The sequence below is a fragment of the Falco biarmicus genome, chromosome 2 (genome assembly GCF_023638135.1).
Source record: "Falco biarmicus isolate bFalBia1 chromosome 2, bFalBia1.pri, whole genome shotgun sequence".
In the NCBI taxonomy this organism is placed as follows: Eukaryota; Metazoa; Chordata; class Aves; order Falconiformes; family Falconidae; genus Falco; species Falco biarmicus.
The window spans coordinates 64,923,296-64,950,539 of NC_079289.1; the positions used below are offsets into that span (position 1 = coordinate 64,923,296).

The 27,244-nt window shown below is 40.0% G+C and overlaps 1 protein-coding gene across 19 annotated transcripts in view; it reads left to right on the forward strand.

Moving 5' to 3' along the window:
* Window positions 1-27,244, forward strand: part of MCF2L (MCF.2 cell line derived transforming sequence like) — a 164,320-nt gene that overhangs the window by 98,853 nt on the left and 38,223 nt on the right. For 18 of the 19 annotated variants that reach the window (XR_008820008.1, XM_056327209.1, XM_056327193.1 and 15 more), the window contains 2 exons: window positions 5,226-5,340; window positions 25,717-25,807. Coding sequence is in view for 17 of the 19 variants with exons in the window: in XM_056327209.1 (XP_056183184.1) it covers window positions 5,226-5,340; window positions 25,717-25,807 (206 nt within the window). In the remaining 2 variants the exon portion in view is untranslated. Of the gene's footprint in view, window positions 1-5,225; window positions 5,341-24,991; window positions 25,603-25,716; window positions 25,808-27,244 lie in introns of those variants that run through there. The other variant, XM_056327213.1, reaches the window with a different exon arrangement.

Below are 27,244 nucleotides of genomic sequence, written 5' to 3' on the forward strand. Positions count from 1 at the left end.
CTAGTATACTTGCTGCTGATTAGCCTGGGAAAAACGCAGCTTGTGAAGTTATAAAAGTAAAACTTCTCTCTCATTTCAAGGAAAGAATATTTTAGTAAATTCCTTGATTCTGTTTTTCTTTGCAAAGGATACACAATGAAGCTTTTATCTACTACCTCACTGAAGTCTACACATAATTTCAAATACTCAGAGTACTCCAGTTAAGTGTATTATGCAAGTAGAAAGGAGACATTTTGTATCAGGAACATACAAACATAATAGCTGAACCACCACAACAGTAAAGCAAAATCTGTGGTAAGCCTTTCTCTCATTCATGTAAGGACCTCACTTTTGAACCAAAGTTGTAGATCTGAGATGTTTAAGAATGATGGCACTCTTGAATCTTGTGTGTGAGTATTGATAGACATAAAGATCATATCTTTTTCTTACAGGCTAAATACCATTTCATTTGCATTATAGATTCAGGCTAGAAGACCCACCTTTTTGCTCTGTCATCATCTAATTATATCCAACTGCTTTGCTTCCTTTGTGTGGGGATGGGCAGAACACTTTTAATAATACTTTTTCTTGTGCAAACAGCAGTAGAATAATTAAGGAAACATTACAAAATAATCTCCTGCCTTTCTTTCTTGGACGTCTGAGCAGTCTCTTTGCTGCTCCCAAATTTTGCTGCCATACCAAAAAAACTAGCATGGCTTTCACAGAGTTGTGGGGCATTACCCTTTTCTCTGTGTGTGTGTGTGCATGCACACGTGTGTGTGTTTTAGCAGCTGTGCACTACATTGTTTTTCTAATTTTCCCTGTCAATGCCATTTGAAATTGAAAAGAATACTAATTATTTCTAATTTGAGATTGTTTTTAGATATCAAGTCACTAATATGCCTCTTAATTAGAATTTGTGTAAAACAGTGCAATTTCCTTGGCTTGACACTTCTCTGTTACCCTACCTGCTTAATAAAAACAAGGAAACAAACCCTAAAGAAATTGCAACTGTGATGGGAAAAATTTAGATGTAACAGAGTGTAAAGAATAAACGCTAAATTACCTAGCCTTGTGGTAAACTTTACCAGTCCCATCCCACAGTAGCACAGCGAGTTTTCCAAGGATCATTTCTCCACTCCTTTCATATGGGAGATCACAATGCTCTGGGTCCACATAATTTTAATAATTGGTGCTGTTGTTTAAATAATTGTATACAAGAGTTAGGAGCACAAAGTGCTATTTCTTAAGCTAAGTCATTTTGCTACCTAACCTGTGGAGCTAATGCAATTTAACATGTTTTTAAAATATGAGTTTCTCCAAAATATAGGGCTGTTGCTGTTGTAAAAAATGGCCTTACACCAAGGTGTGTAGATCTGTTTAGAAGAGCTCCACCTAACTGGAGGTTTACTAGAATTGTAGAGGTTTATCCACTGAAAGCTTTACGTTTTAGAGAGGTAATTTGTGTTTTCTTTGATACTAAATCTGTTAAAGAAGTTTCAGTTGAATAGCTTGCCAAAGTCAGTTATAAATGAGTTAATAACAAAGTTTTTCTTTAATGAAGGCTCATGGAAGTAGAGTGGAAGCAGATCTACTTCATTTGAAGTGATGTGTTTTTATTTTTTTAGATTGCTCACATGCACTTCAGTGCTCTTTTTTTCTATGGTGTTTCCATTTTTAGACGGAAAAGTTAGAATGCTCTCACTTACAGAATATTCCTTACAGGTGCATGTTATGAGACAAGAAGTAATTCTTGGGAATCATTTCAGGTAAAATGTGTGTGGACTGATTGCACCTGCTGAGGACTGATGCATTCTCTTCCGCCCTTTGCAATAAACAAATACTAAAGGTGGCACTCAAGTGGCACTTGTTTAATATTTCAAAATGAAATAATGCTGAATGTTTTTCAGCATTTTCATAGAATCACAGAATGGTTTGGGTTGGAAAGAACATTTAAAGATCATCTAGTCCAACCCCCCTGCCATGGTAAGGACATCTTTCGCTAGATCAGGTTGCTCAAAGCCTGATCCAACCTGACCTTTGCATAGTCACAACAGTGTTTACATTTTTTAGCAAAAATAAGGGATGGGGGGGCATGGGGGGTGGTGTGTGTGTTTATATCCTTTCAGAAATTTTGATTAAAAAAAAAAAAAAGAACAAACAAGAACCTAAGATTAGACTAAGAAAATGCTCTCTAAGAGATACCTGGTTGTCTTAGGAACACATAGAACTAATTGTTTCCAATTGTATCCGTCAGTGCATCCCTGCTTAAGCCTAGAAATAGGAGAGTGGGCTTGTGTGTGCCATTGTGGACAGAACTTGCCCAGCAAATAAGTTTAGGTTGCTGCACAGCTGTGGATGAGATTTCAGGACTGTGAGCTAGAGGGGAAGAAGATGATTTTCCAGTGGTTATGGCTGAGGTAACTAGATGTAGTCACTCTACAGACAGTCAACAGACCTGAACTTATTAAAATATTACAGTTAAATCATTACTTTTTTGGATGGTGATTAAAATTCCAGTAATTTATTTAAAAAAACAAACAAACAAACCTCTGTACAGATTGAATTATTTTCATGAGTTGTAGCATGTATAGAGCTCATCTAAGTTTTTGTCTCCTTTTTTTTGTAATTAGATGTATATAATTTGGAGATGCTGGAAGGTTACTATGTGGATTTGTTTTTAATAAGGTGTTTTAGATTTTTGCCTTAAACCTGTGTCTCAAGAAGGATGAGAGAAGTGAGATTGTTCATTTTGTCACTTGAATGCTTTCTCTCACTAAAACAAAAAACTAACAACAAAACCCTATCTAGCTTCCTAAAATTTCCCTTTTATCTTCTCCCTCCTGAATGCTATGGCTTGATTTACTTCTGGGAGAAGGGAATAAAATCACATTTTCTGGAGCTAATTTAAGAATCAACTGTGTAATGCTGCTTTTGTAGAGGTGAAGCAAGAAAAAGTGATTCCAAATCAAGGAAAAAAAAATAATTCCGTGCTCTATCAGGTTCATTATGAAATAAAGGGCACCTTTTAAAAAGTTAATCCACCTACTTTTACTGTCATTTAATACAAACACAATTTATTTGTAGGATTTTTACTTTTTCCCATGTCCTTTTTGTAGCTTGCTGTGACAAGCAACTGCTTTGCTAGTGGCCTGTCTTCCGTTGGTGGCCATGTATTTAAAGTTGCAACATAGAAAGTGACTTCTATAGATCAGCGATGTTAAAGCTGAAAATATTACAGAATATGTTACGGATAGCACTTCAGATCACTCTGCCCTAAACTCTTTTCAGCAGTGAGGTCCTGATAAGGAAAAACAGCTCAGCAGCATTTGAAGGTGTATGTGTGCCTAAGTGTCCCAGCAGGAAAATACTGGGGAAAAAGATAATCAGTGAGTAACGATCTTCTAACAGCACGAGGCAGGACAGAGTCGTCTCCACCCAAGATAACCACAGATGACTGTACTAGAAATGGAAAATTAATAGGCAATATCAAGGCAGGATGACTGTGTTTGCCCTTGACAATCAGTGGTGGTCTGGGAACTTCCTGAAGGTCATAGTCTGGGCTTCTGCTCTTAGGATGTGTCCTGCAAGCCTATTGTTGGTTTTTTGTTTCATATGTCCTATTTATAGAAATTAAGTAGAACAAAGCAAGTAACCAATAGGGATACAGCAAATAATGTATAATTGGACCTAAAAATAGATATTCAAGAGAGAGCAGAACACCTCATGAGCAACAGAAATAATCATTATCATGCTTGAAAAATCTCTTTAATAAGAGAGGAAAATGCTTTGGTCCTAGGATCCGGGGGTAGAAAAAAAATAATAGAATCAAACCTGGTCTTAAATTACATTTGTGTTGTGAATATTTATATAGCTAAAATTAAGTCCCTTGACTTAACATTGCTGCATTTGGCTGTGTTGTAAAGGTTATGTTTGCAAATTTGTGATATTTGCATAATAGTTGCATTTTGTTGTTGCTGTTTACATGCATCCAGAGCACAATTATTTTCTGATGTAGTTTGATTTCAAGGGCCACATAGTGGTAGCATTGTAAGCTTGTAAACTGGTAGACTGAAGACAGATTCACCATAAATTAACATAAGGATACTACTTGAGTTCTTCTAACTATATGTGGTTTTGGAGGGAAGTGGTGGTTGCTTTTATCAAATAAATCTGAGCTCAAATATTTCTCTTCTTTTTCTGCTGAGGTTAGATGCAAAGACACTGAAAGTGCCTAATAGCACACTAATTTTCACAGATCACTGTTGCTGTCGTGAGTATTGTTAATATAGTTTCCAACTGATTTCTGCACAATTGTCAGGCTTCAGGGCTGGAAAAAATATCCTTATTATTTTACCACAGCAATTCTTGGCTGGTTTTACTCAATTTTTTAACTGTGAAGCAAAGATAACTTTTCAGCGATGTGTCCCTGCCACCTCCCACTGTAAAATTCATGCAGTTGCTAGGGCTCAAGAAGTCCTTTGTCCAGCCTCTCTTTATGAAAATATACTTGCTTAAGACAAGAAACAGTAACATTGCCTTTAAAAAAAGCAACAACTACATTTTGTATATAAAAACGTGTGAAGCACACTCACTTAAAAGCATTGTGTTTGTGAATTTTACCCAGCGGTGCAAATGACAGAAAAGATACAGATAATGATATCTAGCTCAGCAGCAGCCATACTGCAGCATAGGTATTTGGCTCCACTTTACCTTTCGTAGGTAATCTGAGAGGCTGAACAGGAAATCTCATTTGAAACACCTTCCCCCATTTCTTTTAATGTTCTGCCATTTCTTTTAGACTGGTAGTAGAGCAGCCAGCTGAGACGGGGGTGGGGCTGCATGAATGAGTTCAAACTGGTAAGAAGGTTGAGTTTAGTTCAAGATGGAGATTCACCTACTTTTTTTTTTCTTTTCCTAAATTGGTTCATTTCTTTCTCCAAATTGGCAATATTTACATACAGTTGACCTTTGTCAAAAAAAAGATGCACTGCCATCTGGTGTCAAAACTGTGTTCACATGAGCAAAGCCCTTTGTACAGAAAAAATCTGATGTGGTGCAAAAAGTTCCTTCCTAAAAAACTTCCAAAGCTCTGAAGAAAAGACTAGACTGTTCAGAATAAACAATGTCCATGCTGATGAGCCCTGCACCAAAAAAACCCTCCACAGTAGTTTCATTACTGGGAAACTGCAAGCTGGGTAAAGGGACTTGCATGTAAACACGCCTGCTGCTTGTTTCTTTTGTAGGCGGAAGAGGAGGAGATGGGTGTCCTGTTATCACCTTTCCAGACTATCCAGCTTTCAGTGAGATCCCAGAGAAGGAATTCCAGAATGTCCTGACCTACCTGACAAGCATCCCAAGGTGAGCACCTGTCTAGGAGAAAATACCCTTTTATCTGCTAAGTGATTTTTCACGTTCAGTCACTTACATGATGGTGTAAAGGTCAGGCTTGGTATTTAATTGAAGAAAAAGAAAATGCAGCTTATGGTTCAGTGTCAATAAGCGTTGATCAGTGACAGCTTCCTAATGTAGCTGTTGGATGAATTATTGCCATGTGAAAAGTGACGGTGGCAGGAAGGGAGATTTTCTCAACCCCTAATGTTTGATTTCTATCAGCACCCCAGGAAAGTCGAGACCCTTGTGCCCAGCTAGTCTGTCAGTGTCCTGTTACAGGGACCTTTCACTGAACAGTCCTGCTGGATAAGAGGGCAATTCAACTGACTCGTTCAGGGAAACACGCCAACAGCGTAAGGGGGGACCCCTCAGTGGTTCTTGCCACTTGATTTGAATATGTTATTCACTGTGGTTGACTGCTAGCACCACAAAGGACTAACACTAACAGTTTGTGGAATAACACTCTTTAGTAGTATAAAATTGTGATAGAATAAGGTTCAAAGATTGATGGTGATAAATACACTGACTGCAAAGCAAGTTTTAAACAATATATCTAATAACAGCTAACATATGGTAATCACAGAAGAAAGGTTTTTACCCAATAGGTGTCCCTAGGGGGGAGAAGATAGGTTCAGCCTGTTGACTGATCTCAGAGGTTATGATGGAATCTTCCTAACTTCTCCCCTGTTCTGTCCACCTTTTATACTTCATAGTATATTGCATGTTCATTCATCATACATAGGATTGGTTACAAGTTTCTTGCTTTTAATGCAAATTAGTACACATCCTCAGATTGCACTACTGAAGTCCTCTACTAACTATGCATGCTCCTCAAGCAGGGTTTTGCCCTCTTTCAGGGAAGCTATTTGGGTTGGAGGTCATGATGTCCCACTACCACAATTATCTTTGTCTTATTTTCAACTAATTTTCTGTTGACGTCAGTGGATTGCAACACCTTATCTTCCTGTTTCCTCTCATAGCTAGAACTTTCCTCATTTGAAGGCCTCTTTCTGCATAACTTAGATAATGGTGTTCTCTTCACTATCTGTTCTTTGTCACTCATCCTCCCGAAGGCTGGCTACCTTGATTAGAAGTCCCTTCATTCATTAACAACTTTCAAGTGAGTCCGATTGACTTAGATTTGTGAACACTGAACCAGGGTTGGGTGATATGGGAGTTTAGACAGCATTCCCCTGCCTCTGGACTTATTTCTGTTCAGGACTAGTCCATTTCCATCATATTTAGGTGGAGCTTGAGTGACTCTAGTCACACATATTGTTGTTGCGACCTGGTATCTTGTGCCCAGTGAGGTGTAGTACCTTGGGAGCTGGTAACTTTGGAGGTGTGCGTTAGTGTTACAATGAGATTATTTCATCTGAGGACAGTAATTTCACCACAGTGGTTGGCTCAGCCACAGACACGTCATAGATTCTTCATGTGACAACTGGTATATGAAGTTTGTCAGCTGTGTGGTGCCATCAAGTTCCCATTCCTGCAGGGAGCACAAGAGAGCCTGGCCACCAGGTCTCCACTCTGCTCCATCCTCCATTACTCCTATCAGCACCTGCTGAGCTGGCAGGGTGTGTTGTTTAGGGAACTGTGGTGATGCAGATTCCATGCATGCCAACCATCCTGAAAGCGATAGCTGTATTGTAACCTAAAAAGTTTTCTGTAATACTATGCTTCTATAAGGACCCAGTTTTCTCTAATTCCCCCCCTCATGGTGTTTTTCCCATAATTATATACTGCTATTTATGTTGCATCAGAAAACTACTTCTTGGTATGTATGGATGCAGATTCTGTGATAGATGTTGTCCTCTTGTTTCTTATCTTTGCTGTATCTTAGAGTGCAATGCTCTATGTTTTAATTGAAAACGTGTAATTTTGGCAGAACATGCTAATTCTTGGATGCTACTCAAGAGGTTACTCAGTGTGAAGGAATACTTCATAGTTACATAGAGAGGTTTGTCCTAACAGCCTGTGCTCTGTTACCTTGGCTCAGTTGAATGTGCCATGTTTGCAGCACTTCCAAAACTTCGAGGATGCTAAGCAGGCCCAGCAATTAATCCTGGCTCTCTTAGAGGGTACGGTAGTATTACCAGCGGGCTGCTCAATAAAAATTGTGACTTTTGTTGAAGAACTATTAGGGAATGAAATACTGGAGTTCAAGATCCTGATGGAGGTGAGGAAGGCAAGTAGCAAAGTACAGACCCTAGCTAGACTTCAAGAGAATAGATCTTGGGCTTATTCAGGGAACTGGTAGGTGGGATTCAATGGAAGGTAACTCTGAAAAGTAAATCTGCTCAGGAAGGCTGCCAAGTTTTCAAGGACAGCATCCTCCAAGCACAAAGAACAGTACGTCCTGGAAAACGAATAGACATAGCAGGAGACTGACCTGGCTGAATGGGGAACTTGTGACTGAGCTGCAGTAGGAAGACAGCATACAGAAGGTGAAAGCAGGGACAGGCTACAAAGGAAGAATATAGAAACATTGCCCAGACCTGTAGGGATGGTTTTAGGAAAGTCAAAGCACACCTGGAGCTGAGGGACAAGAAACAAAGGGACATCAAGGACAACCTAAAAAAACCTCCTGTTGCTTTAGTAATACAGGAATAAACAAAGAAAATGTAGACCTGTGCTGAATGGGCTGGGTAAATTAGTAGCAGCCAATGAAGATGAGGCTGGAACTTAAATCCCTTGCTTCAGTCTTCTCTGACAGTGTCTCCTAGGCCTGTGTGTTTAGAGTGAGGGTTCAAGGAGGAGAATGACTAGCAAAGGATGAGGATCAAGGGTCTCTTGAGAAATCTTGACCCAAATCTAGTCCTTGGGATAAGATGAGCTACGCTGAGAGAGTGGTGAGGAGGCTGGCTAGTGTCATGGCGAGGTTGCTCTTTATTACCTTTTAGTTTTTGAGATCAGAGATGGACCATGATGAGTGGAGAAAGGTAAATATTGCATTCGTGTTCAGAAAGATCAAGAATAATGATCTGGAGCACTACAGGCTGGTCAACCTCACTCTAGTCTGTGAGAAAATTATGAAGTGAGTCCTCTTCAAACACATTTTTGGGCACAAGAAAGGTGGTGGTGATAGGGAGTAGCCAGCACTGATTAAGCAAAAGTAACTCTGCTTGACCAACCTACTTCTGTGATGAATTTACTGGTTGCATGAATGAGGGCAAGCTGTGCATGTATTTTACCTCACCTTAAGCAAAACTTTCGATCTTCCCCAGCACCCTTGTATCCACTTGAGTAGTTAAGTTTTGGCAGGTGCTGGGTAGGTGAGAAGCTGCTTGGATCATCCAGCTCAAAGATTGGTGGTTAATGGCTCATGCTCTACCTGGAGACAGAGTTCCTCAGAGAACCATACGTATCTGTGCTGCCTGAGATCCTTGGCAAAGATCTGGAGGAGGAGATTGGAGTCATCCTTGTCAACTTTGTGGATGAGACCAGTAGGCCTGTCGGTACACTTGAGGGAAGGACTGCCATTCAGAGGAGCCTAGACAGGTGGGAGGTATGGACTGACCGGGACCTCATGAAATTTGACGACAAATGCCAAGTCCTGCAATTGGGATGGACTAACCACCTGCAAGAGTGCAGGCTGGGAACTAACTGACTGTGAGGCAGATTTTCTGAAAAGGACCTGGAGGTCCTGGTGGGCAGTAGGCAGCAGAGAAGGCTGGTGGCCCCAGGGCTGCACCAGCAGGAGCATGGCCAGGAGAGGGTGGCAGCAAGAGGTCTACTGGCTGGTTCTCTCCAGACCCCATCTGTGGTTTGGGCCCAGCTCTGAGTTACTACAGGATGGGGGGGCCACAAACTGGGAGTAAGTCCAGTGGGGGCCCCACAATGGTCAGAGCTGGACCCAATGTGCAAGGAGAGGCTACAGGAGCGGGGCTTGCTCAGCTGGGAGAGGGAAAGCTGTGGAGATCCAACAGCCACCATTCCCACCAGCCAGGGGGCCAGGGGGCAGTGGCAACAGGCTTCTCACAGGGGTGGGCAGTGGAGGAAGGCAAGCCTGGGATGGGAATAGGAACAGAGAAGTTGTAACCTGGAAGTAAGGGAAAAAAATCGTTGCTGGGACAATAATGAAGCACTGAGACAAGCTGCCAGGAGAAGTTATGGAGTCTCTGTCCTTGGAGGTTTTCAAGACCTAGCTGTACAAAACACTGAAAAACCTGGTCTGAATTTGTAGTTGCCCATGCTTCGAGGATGAGCTGGACTAGAAGCCTCCTGAGATCCCTTCAAATCTGAATCATTGTATGATTCAAGATCTCTTTTATGTCTTTCCCAAATTGATCTATATGGCTCTCCCAGATTAAAACCTCTTAGAAATACACATTATGTAACACTGGCTAAATTTGGGCTCAAGCTGAATTTTGCATTCTTTTCACTGACAGCATTCATGCTGAACTCACATTTGGAACTAGTCATGGCAGATGTCCTTCACACACATGCATGCTTTTCTTTATTGTACGTCTGTGAAGAGAAATGGTAGTGTTCTTGTAAAGGGCTTTCCTCTTAATTATTTTGTAGGACCTGCTCCCTGTGAGGGAATACTGGTTATACGTAGCACTGTACTGTGAGGTGCCCTCCTGGCTGTGCTTGATAATCCCTAGTTTATCAAGGAGTGGAACTGTGAGGCTAACAATCAACTTTACAGTTTTCTTTGTTTATCCTTGTGTTGATTAAACTGCATGGTGCTAAGCCTTCCTTCATGGTACCTTTTTTGGATACTGTTACTACAAATACTTATGTACTAAACTCATATCTGCACCTCCTTTTGAAAGTCCTTGGTGGTGCGCTTCATGGTGGCCCATTGAACTTCCACACAGACTGGGATTTGTGTGAGAAATTCTGATCAGAAAAACAGCATCTGGTGCAGGGGAGGAGCACTGAACACATCTCAAGAGCACCAGTTTGGCAGGAGCATGTTTTTACTAATTAAGTCTGGGAGCAGATTTTCTGGAGGTTTTTCTATTAGTTTACCGTGCTTGACAACAGTTGTTCCATGTGTATTGAGCCAGTAGTGGTCATCCCTCAAGTCTGGCTGTTGTAAGATTTTCTTGTTTATTTCTTTTATTATTCTTTACAAAGAAATCACTTTTCTGTGTAAAAGAAGGAGATAGCCCGGCTGAGTAGATGTGAAGAGTAAGGTATTAACTATTGTAAATATAACAATACTTCAGTGTTAGGGCGATAACAGTTCAGTTTCAACCTTGTAAAAATAATGCTGCGGTTAAGATACTGATAAACCTGGGACCTTTTTGTGCCTGAGAACTGCAGTTTTCTCAGAGGGCTGAAGACATCCTTAATATCTTCACTAGTGGTGTTACGAGCTTAGTGTGTGTGAAATTGTGTTTGTGAGCCCTTGTGAAGGTTTATAGGAATAAAAAAATACAGAAATACCAGATGACATAGCCAGATGTCAGCAGACATCCCCTTATAAAGTATGTTCTGTTAATGATAAGTTATTGCCTGTGTATACTCCAAAGAGGGGCAGTACTGTAATTTTCCTTAAATTGTGATATTTCTAGTGCTGTTAAAGCTGTCCTAAGTTAGGATTATTGTTATCTTAGTTTTCAAGGGCTAAAATTTCATATACTGTTTTGGATGCTTTGGAAACTGCTTTTGAGGGAAATGGAGGCAGTTTTTTATTTATTTTGTAACTTTATTAAAGAGGCATAAGGAGTACAGATTTACAGGAAGGATAGAAATGCAGCCCACAGCTTTTATGCATAGACTGCTGTCCAGATTAGTGTCATCTAGCTTATGAAGTACCTAAGTCTGTGTTCTGGCTGACTGAGGGGAAGTGGACTTTTCTGTGAAAAGCCCTGTAGGGCACAGACTTTTCTGGAGCCACAACAGTTTGTCAGAAAACTGCTTATGCTACTCAGCCCTGTACAAGATTCGTGATCGCAGTATGGGGTTGGTACCAATAACTTAAAACTCATTGTCTGCCTGCCTGCAGTCGCGTGTTAAGGGAAATGATATTTCATGGGAATGACAGTGAGGAACTACTACAGCCTCATAAGAAAGGACCTTTCTTTGCTCTGCTGTAGAGTTCACCCAATAAAATATTCAGTGGTATAATAAATCTTAGCAGTGGCATCAGGTTTTCAAGGTTTTTTCCCAAGTGAAAGAAGTAGTCTTGGTAATAAGACTAGCTTAGGACTTTCTTGAAGGAGGAAAAACTGAAAACTCTTAATCTACCTTTATTATTCCCCTCTAATTTTATAGGTAAACATGACCTTGTTTCCTCTTGCGTTCTTGCTCTATACTATCTAGTCGCTGGGTTTCGCAAGCTTTTTCTGTGTAAACTTTCTCCTGTCTTTTTCATAGTGAACTTTAATCATGAAGAGTTAAATGTCTTATGGGGCACCTTGCATTTGGAAATGGAACTGTTACAAATTGCACATTACCTACTTAGTTGACCATGGAGTAGAATAGTGCAAATAGTAAAGCTATCAGCTTGTGCTCAGATGTGTAAATGCCTGATACATGATGATGTTAAGAAAGGAGACAGTGGAAAGGGAATACCTCAACTTAAGATACTCAATTAACCCTGGTGCAGTTGGATATCATTAAGCAAAGAGCTGAACCATCTTCTTCAGGTGGATGTTTTTGCAAGGTAAATTCATGTTCTATAGACAGGTGGATAAAATACAATATCTAACATATGGTTTGTAATTATCTCAAAATATTCAATACAGCTTGTTGACATAGCATGTGACAACAGTCATGTGTCATGTATACTTAAAGATCACTGCTTTATCAGGAAAAAAATGATGGATTAAGGATGAATGCTATAGCCAGTGGAAGATTACAGCTAATCCGTTTATAACTGCTGTTTTGGTAATGAGATTTATGTTGTAAAGGTATACATGTAATACTTCTGAAACAGGTTTTTCCTTTCAGCAGCTAATTTTTTTTATTAGTCTTGAAGTACAAGTTGAAGTTTTATTAAAAAGGTGAGCATTCTCTTGGGAAGATTTTTCTTGAGTCAAATGGTTTTTGGTTTTATACGTATAGTACCCAAGATGAAAGAAGGAGAATCTATGGCAGTATGTAATATATTTAAGGCAGTACTTTCTAGGAAGAGTGTTTTAACTGAAAGGTTGAATTGATACAAATGCTTTCCATCTAAGTATTGATCCACAGGAATTAATAGTTCTTGTCGGTGGAGATGCTGAATGAAGTCATATCTGTAGATAAGTGTCTGTAAGAGGTAAGCTGTTTAAATTCAACTGGGTTTCAGCAGAGGACAGTGAGCTGAGTCTTGCATCTATCTGAGATGCTTTGAGGACATTTTATAATGTCCACGTAGCTGGTCTGATTCTTTTTCTGCAGAGAAGACTGTCTCCTGTGACTTCACTGGATGAGTCCTTTGGGGATTGCTGCTGGGCTGGGTAGGAAAAGGAAGTCATGCAGAACAGGGTTGTCTCACCTCTTAGCTAATGAAAAAACTGATGACCTCCATACACAGTGTCCATCGTTCTTGCTGCAAAGTGGGAGAGACACCTGTGGGATGTACCTTTGCTACGGTTAGAGGAAGAATATTCTGTTCAGGTTTGCAGTTGGCTCCTGAAACAGCTGCCAACTGTACCCTTAAGAAGTCATCTCAGGGCTTTCAGTATTCTCTTCTTTTTTTTATCTCTTTTTTGAAAGTATTTTTTTACTATTTCTATTTATCTTAGTAAACAGACTTTTAGGATTTGCAATGTACCCTGAAGGCAAGTGTTGTTCATACTTAATTCTGTCCATCGCAGCTGTCACTCTAAATATATTTTATTTCACTTCAGTGTGTACACATTCTTGGAATAAGACTTTAGGAAATGTGGGGTGTAGCATGAGAGTTTGGTCCAAAAGAAATTAATAGATAATTGCAGTGTGTGGTGCTTTTTTTTATTAAAAAAAAAAAAAAAAAAGGATTTTTCAACATACAGTTTTGCTTCTGGTTAATTAGCAGCTTCTACTGCAATCAGAAAACAATATGCTGTATGAGAGAAAAAAGGATACATAGTTTTGATGCTTTTCTTTGTTACTTATATAGGTTTGTCTTTGAACAAAGAAAGCAAGTTAAAATTCTTGCAGTCACAAGAGATTGGAAAATTAGTATTTTAAAAGTGTAAAACTGAATCTTAAATATGAAATTCCTTCCAGAGAAATAAGAAATAGTGTTGATTAGGAAATCCAGAACAGGTTTTGATGGCCAGTTGGAGTCCCACACTGCTGATTGAATATAATACACAGGCCTGTTTTACTTGTATTCAGACAGAGCCTTGTACAGCCTCTCTTCGCAACGCCCTTCTGTCCTACTGCATGACCTTGAGCATCTCTCAGGTTAACTTGGTGTGTTTGGCAAGTTCCTGTTTTGAAAACTGTCCCTGTCATTTTCCTGCCTGAGAGCATCCCCTTTGAGATCCTGTTCTTTGTGGTACCGTCTGGTGCTGGAAACTAGGGAGCCATCCTGTCTGAGTAATGAAACAGAACAAGATGACCTCCAAAAGTGTTCCAACAGTTTGAAAACTCAGTTGTTAGGGTTTCCTAAGCTTTGAGTAGACCCTTCCTTGTTAACTGCACCAGCTCCCCATTGTTTGGGTTAACGCTGGAAAACTGAAAAAGAAATGTCTGTGCTAAGCCTTCCAGTGGGTTCAAATCTGGGAAGACTTTACTGGTGTGGGCACAGTAAAGAGTGACAGAATGGATTTTAAGTAGGGACTAGAAGAATATACCACAGCATGGCATAGATGTTACTGGAGCAAACCTTCCCAGCGTGAGGGTCACTGGAGAGCACAGCGCTCACAGAGCTCAGGTCTGGCCGTTCTTGGCATAGATCCACCACTGCAGGGGCAGCAGTGTTGGGGTAGTGCTGTATTTTGAGTTGGGAATTCCCTCAGGGTCCGGGCTGACCTTGTGAAGAGCCAGTTATGGAAGGGTAGTTGCACATGTTTCCTCATTTATCTGCAAACTAAACAGGCAGCCCACCACTAGCTAAGAGTTAACCACTTTTGTTTTATAGTGCCAGGGATGAGCATCACCACATAATGGGTAAGAAGTGCCAAAACCCAGATGCTCTGACAGTTTGCACTGACACACTGAGCAACAGCTTTGCAGCTTCAGAGTTTGTTTCTGTCAGCTGTGCTTCATTTCCATGCTGTCCTCTTTGTCAAATTACAATCCAGGCTGAAGATGTGGAATCTGTACCCTGCTGTTACCTTGGCAGCCCCTCAGATTTGTCAGTGAGAACATCCCAGGACTTACAGCAAAATCTGTCATGCTGTGTGTGACCTTCCTTTCTCAGAGCACAGCTGCCAAACAGTTGTAAATACCATATGTTCCTGTAAGCAGAAAGGAAATGTAAAGGCTTAGGTTTGAAGCAGGAGCATTGCATCTTAAAGTCAAGTGATAGTCAGAAGCTTTTGTGTCAGATACGTAGTTTGACAAGATTAGGTCAGAGCGCAACATGTTACTTAGAGTCTGAATTTTTAATGAGTTTGGAACAAATTACACTTGTTTTTGTCCACTTTATGAATGTCTCAAACTTGTTTAAAGCTCAGCCCCATACAGACAAAGCTTTTCTAGTCTTCAAATACCACTTACACCTTCATGGTTTAGAGGAATTGAATAGTATGCACGATACACACTGTCCAGTGGTAAATTTAATCTTCTAAGAAGACAAACTAAATTAAGCACCGTAAAATTGTGGAAGTTAGTTACCAGAATGCTGGACCTTATGCAGCAGGTTTCATTAGTCCAGTCTTAAGTTCAAAGAATTTAACACCCTACTAAGTGTAAACTCACCTTTCAAAAACAAAGCAAGCAGCATTCCAGATAAGGTTGTGCCAGTACTTTTTTCAGTGGCATTAATGGTTGTTGCAGTGTACTGGAAATACGTATAATTCCAATATCATAGTTCTGAATAGGTGTAAAAAAGCTATTACGGAGTTGGACTTAGTAGTTCAAAAGTGAGGATCATGCAGGCTTTCTGTTACTTATATTTACTTAAGATTAACCAGCATAGAGCCCTTTTGCCTTTATTGACCTATTTATCCTTAATTGGCCCTCAAGAATAACATGGCCTACTTCAGCCATCTGTAGTTGACTCTAAATGAGTCCTCAAAGTTGTTAACTTTATTCAAATAGTCCACCCAAAGCAGCTCTGCACAACCTGAAGAAATTACACTGTTTTTTCAGTTTAGAAAATTAAAACTCTTCCTTAAACCCCCTTACTTTAGTTAATTTCACACACTAAAAGAGAATCTGTTAAGCAATAACTTTGTCTCTTAGTGATTATTTCTGTTACCTGTAGAAATGCATCACAGACATTCTGATTATAGTCTATGGGATTCTTTGATGGGGTAAAGCCTGGTAAGTTACCGTAAAAAAGGCTGATAGGTACCATGGAAAGGACACCAGTGCACGTGGTACAAGCAGATGAGCAGGCCCAGGCAAATGATGATACCTGGACACTGTAGTTTATATCTTTAACACTGGCTACATTCCCTCAGCTTGCCTTCAACAACATAAGCTTTTTGGAGCAGAAGGAATCTCAGCATATATAATGGAATATAATGGAATAGATTACTGTACTCCAGTCAGTTGTGTTTATTTTAAGGGGGAATTCACTTTAAAGTGGGAGAGAGTCTGATTTAAGAACCTGAAGTAGCAGAGAAGATAGATGAGCTGTAGGGACGAATCAAAGAAGATACTGATGCCCGTATCTCTGAAGCTGAGTGGGGAGGGAAAAGAGAAATGTGACTGTTTATGCTATATAAATCGACATAAATAATTTAAAATAAATAAGGTATGTAGCAGTGCTGCTTATTTGGCTGAGACAGTGCTTGAGACAGAGGTGCCTCAAGTAAACACATTTTAATTCATATCTCACAATTTCAAGGGACCTACTGCTGCGCAGGATAAAGACCAGTGGTTGCCTTTGGGACCAAGGCTTGAGAGCAGCTCTCCTGGTTGTCAGTGAGTTGTCACTTGCCTCATAGACAATATGTCTCTGATAGCAGACCATCTTCCTTGCGGGTTCTTGCTTTTCAGCCCATCTACAATCATCGTGAAGTTTGGATGACACTTCCAAAATTTTGAATTATCATCAGCACTTTAGACAAAGCTCTTTGAAGTTGCTTTCATTATTTTGTCTCCTGTTTATCTGGCCTTTAAGATCTCCTGTCACTGACACATCATGTATAATTATCTTGCCTATGCTTATAAAGTTTCAAAAGGTACTTTCATGGTGTTGCTCTTCCAGGCTGTGTGGTTCTGCTTGTCTCTTCCACCTCATGAGTAAATTACATCATTTATGTCATGGGTTTTATTTATGCCATCTCACAACCGAGCGTTGATCTAAATTCTTCTTTGCCTGGTTGCTGTGAAATCCTAAAATACAGTTTTGTGTATCTGATGATTCCCCAATCCTGAGAACACTGAAATACAGTATGAGTGTTTTCAGACATACCTGGGGCATGAACTAATAACAGCCGAGACTAAAAGTAAGCATAAATAAGAAAAATAGAAGTTTTCCATCAGTAGTACACTGGAAGAGGTTTAGGGAGAGTTAAATGGAATGTGGAGAAGGGGGGGGGGGGGGGAAGTGCATAGTGGAGGGAAACAGATCAGATTTCTTATCTGAACCTTATCTAATGATGAAACTTTAACAGGTTCAGCTCCAGCACAAAGGCTTAGGTTTTTTTCATTTCCTGGGCAGCTTCATCTGTTTCTCTGAAGGGAAGGCAGTAATTATCAAAACCAAATAAAAAAAAAGTCCAAATGCTGTGTGTTGAATGTGCATTAAAAAATCCGTATAGTCACAGAATTCCAGTGCAGAATGAAAAAGATGGTAGAATAGTATGCACGTTGTATTTATAGTGATTGGGGGGGGGGGGGAGCAGTGTTTATTTTCATAATCAGATTTTTAAACATAAAAATCAACGAGAAATGGTGCCTCCTTGCTTACAGGTTATGGTCCTCCTGTGGGCTGCCACAAAATGGGGTGTGTTGAGTGAAATGCTGCTGATACTGCCAGGAGGTTTATATATAAATTTTTACTTGGCATTCAGCGATCTTGGACAGACCACTAGAGGCTGCACTAGTACAGCAGCGCTTCTGACTGTCTCACTTTACATTTGTTATGTTAGAATTCCTTTTCTTTCCTAGATTTCTTCATGAACAATGGTCAGCCTTAGTTTGAGATGGGTGAGTTTATCCTTCCACAGTTTAAGTTAATCGAGCTGACTGTGAGAGGGCCCAGTAATCAAATATAACAAATTCTAGATCAATAACCTTTTGTGGAAGCACAGTACGGGCACTCACTGAATACAATAAGGAGTAGATGGCAGGTTTTGTCCCTGATTCCAGAGATTTGGATATGGAGATATAGCTGCAGTGCAGTGACTTTCACAACACCAAGCACCTGCTTTGAATTCAGCACCTCAGGAAGCTTGAGGTGAGCCTGTTCCTTGGGTCTATGCTCTATAGATGGTTTTCCAAGGAGATTAGAAGCAATAGATGTGTCCTCCCAGCTGTGCTTCCTGTACTAGCTGACTTCTTCAGTGTTCTCAGCTAAAGACATGTAGGTTACAGAAATTAAAGACAAAACTATATTACTAATTCCATCTGAAATTATGCTGAAGTTGTCAATGATTGCATTCACATTTTTGTCCCGTATGCATTGTCATATGCCAGAAATAGAGGGTGCTCATAATTTCTGTTCTTTCTCTTAAATGTTGCTGGACTAAGAACTGATACCTGATAGACCAGTTACACACCTCAACTGAAAGTGTGTTTTTGTGGGAATCTGGACTGAGGTGTCGGGCCTGCACTTTGAATCAGAGCTGAAATGTCATGCCAGTTTGCTCTAAGGCATCTCAGGAGGTTTGCTGGTATCCAAAGAGGTTCATCTGGGTGTTCGTAAATCTTATATTCATAAATGTGACATTGTTAGGAACGGTTCTGTTCTCAGATGTGTGCAATATTCTTTGACCTCAGTCATACATATACATCTCTGGCAGAACTTGGCACCAAACTGATATTTTCTGCCTGATTTTCTGTCTAACCGATTGAATGTCATGGTAGTATCATGCACTTGTATATGCAGTGATCTTTTGGGAATATGTTTTCATTCTATTTATTTTCTTGGCAGATTGTTTCTTTGCCACTGATGTCTCAATACCAATGCAAACCTCAATTTTTCTGTCAGAAAAATAGAAAATATGATTTTAAAGTTTCCTAATTTAGAGCAAGTGTGGTTAGTGGGAAGGTATTACTGTCCAGCCCTCAATACTTCCAACTTCTCTTAGGTGTGTAATCACTTTGATTTGTACATTCACATTACAAATTTGGAATGTCATTTGTAATGTTGGTGTTACAAAGGATTTATAACACTTTTTATTTTCCAACCTATTCTTCAGTTGAATGCTTTTAAGTACTAATTTAAGTGCAGGTTTCTAGAAAACACCTAAGAGAGATCTGATATAGCAGCAGCATTACAGAGCAGTATTCAGCTTAGATGCTGTGTTAAAACCTACAGGCTTACTTAGCAATTTAAACCAGAAATTTAATTGTCTAACGTAGAACTCCAATAATGGTTTATAGTTCTGTTTCAGTTTCTGCTGTATCTAAATTGATTCAATTAGGCACATTCTACAGTGAGGCTGGGTATTATGGGCTATAAAACCCTGCAGTACCTGTAGCTTTCAAACTAGAGCTTTGCAGAGCGGGATATATCCCCTTCTTCCCATCATTTACTCAAGAAAGCACAAGACTGCTTTCTCCTTAGAGACGGTGGTTTCAAATGTTAAGAAGTCCTTAATCTTAGTCTTGCTTTGGATAGTGAGAAAGAAGCTGTCGTAAGATCAAAATACTAAGACCAAATTAAAAAATATTTTAAAATCAGTAATTAGAACACCTTTTAAAATGAGGGGAATGTGCCAAATGTGATAATTTCTTTTGTTTCTTTTTAAAAATATCCAGCTGGTGGATTTGTTTTGGAATTAAGTGGACGAATTGGCCAGTTTTGAAAGAAAGTAGGCTTTATGATAACAAGCAATCAGGAATTATAAGAAAATTAAACTGCTGTAGGTCTAATTCCTGTTTAGTGCCTGGGTACTAGATTTTGTTTAGTGTTACAGTTGAGCTTCAACTTTATTTTCTTTGTCAAATTCATAAACACTTAAATTCTTCTACTGTAGGAAAAACTGCATCCTCTAGGACTTACCTAGTTATCAAATAGAAAAAGTCTTGGTTATCCGACATAAGGACACAAGGAGGGGAGATGTGGGGCAGGGTTATGCCAGGTGAATTGTTCCAGCCCTTCCCCTTGCTGGAAAACCAGCATAAAACTGGTAATGTGAAATGTCACCATAGGGCTTAGTTGAATTATTTTCATTCATAGATGCTGTACTGGAGATTTCTGTCTTGATTTGTTAATACCATTAATACCATAAGACAATATCTGATTGTCTTCTAGAACGTATAAAGGCAGCTAAGGAGATTGCTCTTCTCTGCTTGCATTCATTGCCAGGGCATTAGTGGTTTCTTTTTTTTATTTTTAATATGTTAAACACGATTTAGAAAAAGTTCTTGTCCTCCCCCTCACCCCCCTAGAAGTCATTCCTAGCAGCAGCAGGAGAGATGGAGAAGTGGTCTTTGAAGTGACTCGGGTTCAATCTGTTGAAATGCCTCTGAAAATGTAGGATGCAGAGTTTCTCTTGGGGAACGATAACCTTAGTAGTTAGCGTCTGGTTTCCAACAGCCTGTTCCTAAACAAAGTAACAGAGAATGCTGTTCTTAATTACCCTGGCTTGTTTGCTGATGACTGAATATAGGGTAACTTTCTGACTTCAAAGATTGATAACTGCTGAAAGTATTTTTATGACTGGGGGCATGACAGGAACACTTGCTGTTCAAAGTGATTGTTACCCCTGGGCTCAGGCTACTGGACTGTCTTCTTGTATATGCTGAACCTGTTTGAGCTCCAGCTTGTCTTGTTCTGCACTGTGTACAATTCTACCTTCGAGATTATTTTTTTTAATATATATTTTTTTATGAGCCACACAACCCTTGTGGCATGCCCAAGCATAAACCTAATTGCCATATGGACAGGATGGGCAATATCATTCCGAAGATGTTTCACTGGGTCTTGTATGTTTCCCTTTTTGTGGTACAGTAGTATGGCCAATGATGGGTGGGTGGGCCGATTCCATGGTCCTTCGTACATAGGTCTACATGTTGCATGCCAAAAAAGGCCAAGATCTGTGAGCAGCCTGAGACCCCGCATCTCTTCGAGCAGTGTGTATGTATCACTGATGCACATTGCTGGTCAGTGATGAGCTACAGAGGGTTAGTAATCTTTAATAATGGGTGATACCAGGCATCTAAAGACAGCTTCAGCTGTTTATAATGCAGATTGCTGCAGGCATTGCCTGGGTGCTCTGCTTAATGCAGTTAATTCTTCACTGAATGTTACTGAAGTCCTCCTGTCAAAATAGCTGTTCAGCTGTTGAGAGCAAGAATTTCTAGTCAGTTTGTATGCATAGGCAGAGGTAGTCAAGGTAGGGAATAATCCTGAGTGTAATGTAAGCCAACTGTTTATTATTAAAGCTTTAAGACTGAAATTCACTTTCATTAAATTGGAATTATTTAACCTAAAATGCCGCACAGAATTTCAAACATGCAAAATGATGATATTATCGAGCCTCTGCAGTGAACCTGAAGATTTGTTTTTGTTTGTAGTAGAGAGCAATGCATACGATCAGTTTTCATACTAGAAGCAATAGGAACTTATTTGTGTAGCAGTTGTCACCACCCATATCTTGGAGAAATGCAAGGATCTTTCAGATGATGACTATGTAATTGCTTCCACACACCCCAGAGGGAAGTTTCTTTCTGCAGTCCTATGTAGCAGAAGCTTTCCCACCCTTTCCCCCAGGTGCATGAGCTCATTAAGTCTTGCAAACAAGTCAAAGAGGGAGAAGTCCCCAGATTTGAAAGCTGAGGAGTCACTAAATGGAAGATTAAGTTCCTGCTGTACAGTCTATGTTGGAGAACTTGGTGCTTGTAGGGCAGGTGCTTCAACCTCAGTCTCTCACCTTCTCCAAAAGGTGTTAAACTGGCTCCCCAAGATGGAGAAAGGGGACTGAGCAGAAAGCCTACCCTCTGCTGTATTTTCTCCTGTCCTCTGTGGCCCCTGCTCCCCTTCCCCTGCTTTCTACCTTTCTGACCCAGCCTTTGTGAGTTTGCCAGATGTGTTTCCTGCAGAGCATGGATGGTTTCTCTGCCTTTCTAAAAATGTTCTGTTCTTTGTGCTGGTGAGTAAAGAGAAAAACAGAGCTTGTGCCATGAACATTGGGTTGTTTTGTGTGTGTGTTAGGAGGGAAACAAAGGAAGGAAATACTAAATTTGAATTACAAGCTTATAGAAGTTACATTTCAGTAAGTACACCAGATACAAGTAAAGGCATTAAAGAAAACAGAATTTGTAAGGGAAATGTCGAGAGGCCTTAATAGGCAGGTGCTTCTGCTAAGGCTGTCTGCTGTTTCTCACTGTCAGGGTTGGTTTCCAGTCATTTACAACTCTGCCAGATTTTCTTTCCATTCGTGAGTCTCACCTGAGTTTTTGATTTAAAGTTCAGCCAAAACAACTGAGTTGTTCCCAAGAAGCCAGGGAACAAATCCACTGTGTTTTTCAAACATGGAAACAGTCTTTTGTTTGAGAAGCTCAAGTGCCTCCATCCTTGGTCAAGGACTTGGACTGCTTAGAAGAATGATGGCCTTTGTCTCAAGGAAATACCTTGAGAAAAATCTGCCTGTATCGCAGGTCACAGGTGCTCAGTAACTACTCGTCTGTTGTCAAAAATGTCCCACTTCATCCTGGGGCTGAGCAGGGCCTTCTCTGCCGTTGCAGCATGAGCTGCTCTAGAGGCAGGTCTGCTGCAAGGCTGACAGTGGGAAAACTGTCTCTTGGGGTGCAAGTGCTGCCTGTTGACAAGCAGGCTGTGCAGGCAAGCTTCCTGACTCAACAGGCAGGACCACAGCCAAGGGAAGTGTCCACCTGAGGGAAGATACTGACAGATTGAGTGGGACATAGGGTGAAGGAGACTTGGGCTGGAGGATGAGAGGACTGGATATTCAGGAAGGGGCAGGGTGAGAACCAGTTTGGTCATTTGTTCTGACAGTATAAAATAAAAAAAATTAAAGCCCCAAGACTTTTTGAGCTGTTCTTGGAGCAAGGCAGCAGGGAATGAGAATGGTTGAAGGGATGAATGGGTGACACAAATGTGGGTGGTGGTGACAAGTTACTGGAGAGTGTAACAGAGGTGTGAGAAGATCTTGCCTAAGCTGATGAGTACAGTGCAACTGGAGCAAGGCAGGGGGTAAAGCTTGATGAGCAGGACAGGTCGTGTCCATCAGAGCATTCTTCTGCTGAAACACAGTAGACACCAAAATGCTTTGCTCTCCAGCAAATGGGGGGGAAGGCAGGGGAGAGGAAATCACTGTTTGGATAGAATGTAATAATTATGGCTGAGGAAAAGAGGGAGAGCTGATACTTAAAGTTAAATCAGGAGCCAAAGAAAAATTGAATACTGCTTGTTGCCGAAACACCATTCATCCTATGCCCTAAAAGAGGGGAGTCTCGCAAACTGTCTTGTAACTACATACACAGGTGTGTGTAGCAGCAAAGAGAGGTCAGTAGAGCAAGGGTGCACTGGCAAACAGACCCATTTCCAGTATTTACTTTTCTTGAATATGTGACTTTTGTTACCTTCGTAATGTTCTCAACTCTTGTACACAATGTCTTAGTTTAGTTTGTTGCTTCCTGCCTACGACTTGCTGGAGCTGGATCCCAGACTCCATAGCCAGCCCTTGGCAACATGACACTGTTATCAAGATAACAAATATTTTTCCCACTGTGATCAGTTCAGAACAGAGTGTTTATTTTTTTTTTAAGTAGTCTATATTAATGGAGTGTTAACAGTTTGAAGTCAGGTGCTCAAGACAGTGCCACTGGTTGTCTGCTAGCCAGCAGTGGGGAATTGTGGCTTTTATGTCTAAGCCTGGAAGGAGGCTGCAATCTAAATCATGCAATCACCCAACATACTTGATCCCTCAGTTTGGTCCAGCAGTGGAAAAAGAAGGCTGACTAAAGACATCATCTGGGCTATCTAAGAGATGTACTTTTCTTTTGTCAACTCTTACGCTTAAGTAAGCCTCGTCTGTTTGTTTGTTTTTTTTTCCTAGGAGAATGATATTAAGCTCTGCTTATTGCTAGGTGTTAAGGCAGGTGATTAACTGTGTGGAGCTACCATCTAGATCTTCTCTGGGATCCCAGCTGGGTCTGTCATCCTCTGTGCTCCTGGAGAGATCTCTGATAGATGCTCTGTCAGAGGCTTTAAAGTTATGCTTGTTAGGCAGAAATCTCAATAGCTTCTTGAAATATTATACAGATGTTGCATTTAGGTACTCTGTGGGATCTGAAATTATGCTTCCATAATGCTCCAGGAATCCTGGAGATTTCTATTGAGCAGGGAAAATAGCTCTCTAAGCATCATAATACTCTTCAAAATCTGCATGAACTGCCATGGGAACAGCTGTAGCACCTTTTTTATTTCATTCACCCATGTTTAGACTGTGTAACCCAAGGACTTTGTTTTGCAACTTGATCATTGTGGAACGTGGTTGCTGTTGGCATTTTATTTTGCTCAGTTGCTAAAGGTTAAAATGGTGGGACCTTTAAATGGGGAACAGGAAGATGCTAAAATCAGTCTGGATCTGTCCCTCTTGCACTTCAGATAAAGAAAGAGAAGGAAGAGGGGAAGCTTTAGTAAATCATGGATATTTACTGTAGTGGGAAGCATATTGCTAATATAAAGCCCTGATTGTTTGCAAGATTTATTCAGGCTTACAAAGCAAGTACTCAGATGTTGTTTATCAGTATTGTCCAAACCCAGAGGCAAGAGTTAAGTAACATGCACTGAATATAGGTAGCGAGGGGTTGTTTCTAATATTCTCCTATGTTAAAATGACTGCCTAGCTTCTTTTGAAAGAAAGCAAGTGTTCCTTTGCATTTTTTATGATTATTCATGTTTCTCCCTAAATATTTAGTCTGTAAATTTGAGAGATATTACGGTTTGTAAGAGAGAGGAGGTAGACTGTGAGTCATGTTTAAAATTGTAATTTTGAAGAATAGCTTAAGATGACACATCTGGATACCTGTGTTCATCATCCTGTTATTATTATGCTACCAACATAATCTCATATAGCAAAGCTCATGTTTTCATGATTCAGCAATCTCGAATAAGAGATCCTGACATTCTGTTGTGTGTTGATTTTTATATTGCCTTTTAAGGTATGTTGGTAACAAATTGATGCACAGTATTTCTAAATGACACACAGTAGGCCTTGCAGTAAATTATTATCCAGATTGAAAATACAGCACATATATTAGAAATGACCAAATATATGAGAAAATAACAAATCCGAGCCCGTCTGCCTTGTATTTGCCTGTCATTTCCATTTTGATTGCGATTGGCTGGCAAGGGCTGCTGCTGGCATTGCACAATTGGCTTAGTGGGGAATTACAAAACAGGAGCAGATCCCTTGATTGGGACTCCGTAGCACATGCAGCTGAGCACAGGCGAAAAAGAAAGGTCACCCATAGACAAGGATTTGAGCAGATTCTCTCTCACAGATGTTTCCATTCCAGAGAAGCACGTCTGATCCCATTTTTCTCCTCTACGACTTGGAGTGTTTAAATGCCATAGGGATATTTTTCTTTCGGTGAACGTGAAAATGCACCTGGGAACAAGTTTGCAACCTGGAGGCATGTGAGAATTTCAGATGCGCAGGGCAGTATCATGGAATGATCAGAAGGATCTGTGGGTTTAGGGAGTTTTAAATATCAGTGAGGAGGAAGACAATTCAAACAGAAGGTTAAAAGCAGATGCAAAAGGAAAACAACTTTGTTTTGATCCTGGAATTATACTGTAAACAGCATGAAGGAGGGATTATATCAGCACCAAAGCAATGGAGAATCGAAGGGGTTTATTTTCCTCTGAAATAATCTCTGTGCAAGAAATGTAAAAACTCGCTTGTGAAAAAGAAGAATTCATTATTTGAATATGGTTTGAAGCTCTGTGGAACCTGTTTGGGACTGCTGCATCTTTCCAATGGTGTATAGTATGTATTTATTTCAGATGTGTAGATGAAGAAGATTCAGCACAAAAAGGTCAAGCTACTTTTTTGTAAATAGTTTTTAACTGCTTTTTGTGAGTGAGACAACATAGGAATTTCATTTGCATTTTTAACTGAACTTTCTCTTTCTTTCCTCCTCCAAACTTAGTTTGCGAGATGCTGGAATTGGATTTATTCTTGTCATAGATCGCAGACAGGACAAATGGACTTCTGTGAAAGCTTCCATACTGCGGATAGCAGTGAGTACTGTTTTAAGTTAACTCCTAAGGAAGATTTTCTGTGTTGAACCTTCCTCTTATGAGTGGAAAAACAGGAAATATTTTATTTCTTCAGCAAAATGTTAGCTGATAGATGACCCAGGAAGTATCCAGTAGTTTTGTATTGCAGCTGACTGGGACCAAGCATCATGTATCTATGATGTGCTTTTAATGCAGTTTGCAGGTCAGAACATCTTCCTGAGAAAACACTTGGAGAGCATGTGTGTGTGTGCATGCAAATGTGTGCAGCGTGCAGCTCTTCCAGGTGGGAGCCAGTGTTTACATGGACGTCCCATGTGTCCTATACAGCTTTGGGTCCACCTTTCACTATTCAAGTGAGCTTTCCTTTTAGGAAGGGATGAGGGTCCTGATTTAGTTTGCCACTTGTGAAAGGTATTCAGGTGTAAAAACTGATTCTGTGGTGTTCAAATTAAAATAAGGGTTGCTTGTGTACCTTAAGATATTACATACCTACTGTGATCAATCAACAGCACATGCTGGTACTTTCATTCTCTTTTTTAATTATTAGTTTTTAAATCTGAAAACTAAGCTTATTAGAGGCTTCTTTTTTTACATGAGTAGGAAAAGAGATTCATGTTTATCATGTGCTTATCCTACTGTTGGTTTACTTTTTTATTTCTTTGGGGTTTTTTTCTTGTTATCCTTGCTTGAATTGTTAGTGTTTATAATCTTTCCAGTAAGTGCTGTAAGCATCTTTTATTCAATTTTTAGTGGCTGAAAAATTTTGACTCTGTAAGGTGAAAGTTAAATCAAAACAGTAAATGTCATTTTTGTGTAGCCCCATTCTGACCAAAGAACTGTTTGCTTATTGTAAATTAAAGGTATTTATTTAAAGGTAATACCTTACTCCCACTACATGACTTTTTTGTGAATGAATATATAATGATATAATATTCTCACAATACAACTTTTTCACAGTGAGTATGTTAGAAATGTTAAAATATTGAAAATATGCCAAAATACTAGCAAAATCTGCTTTTGCAGCTCATTTCGAAATTTTGAGATGCAGCATTGAGCAGATTCCAGTAGTGGAAACAGAGAGCAGCATAAATTGAGATGATTAAGGAAAAAGGACTATATCTGTGGAGTTTTTAAATCTTTTTCAAAATGCAATGCTGTAGTTTCTGTTCAAGGACAGGTGAGTATTCCACAGATGACAGTCCTTTTTTTTTTACGTAATTGGGGTGGTAGAGCGTGGGGGGCAACTACAGACATGCTACTTATACCCATAATAGTAATGTTTATCGTAGCGTTCCTCCTGTGTGTTGCCTAGAAACTCAATATAGAGAACCTGAGTATCTATCCCCATGATAAGGGATCCATCATTGTAGTGATCATGTTGGTGCCTAAGGGCTTTGCCTGGAGAAGGGTACTGAGCAGGGAGCACTGCGGATTGTA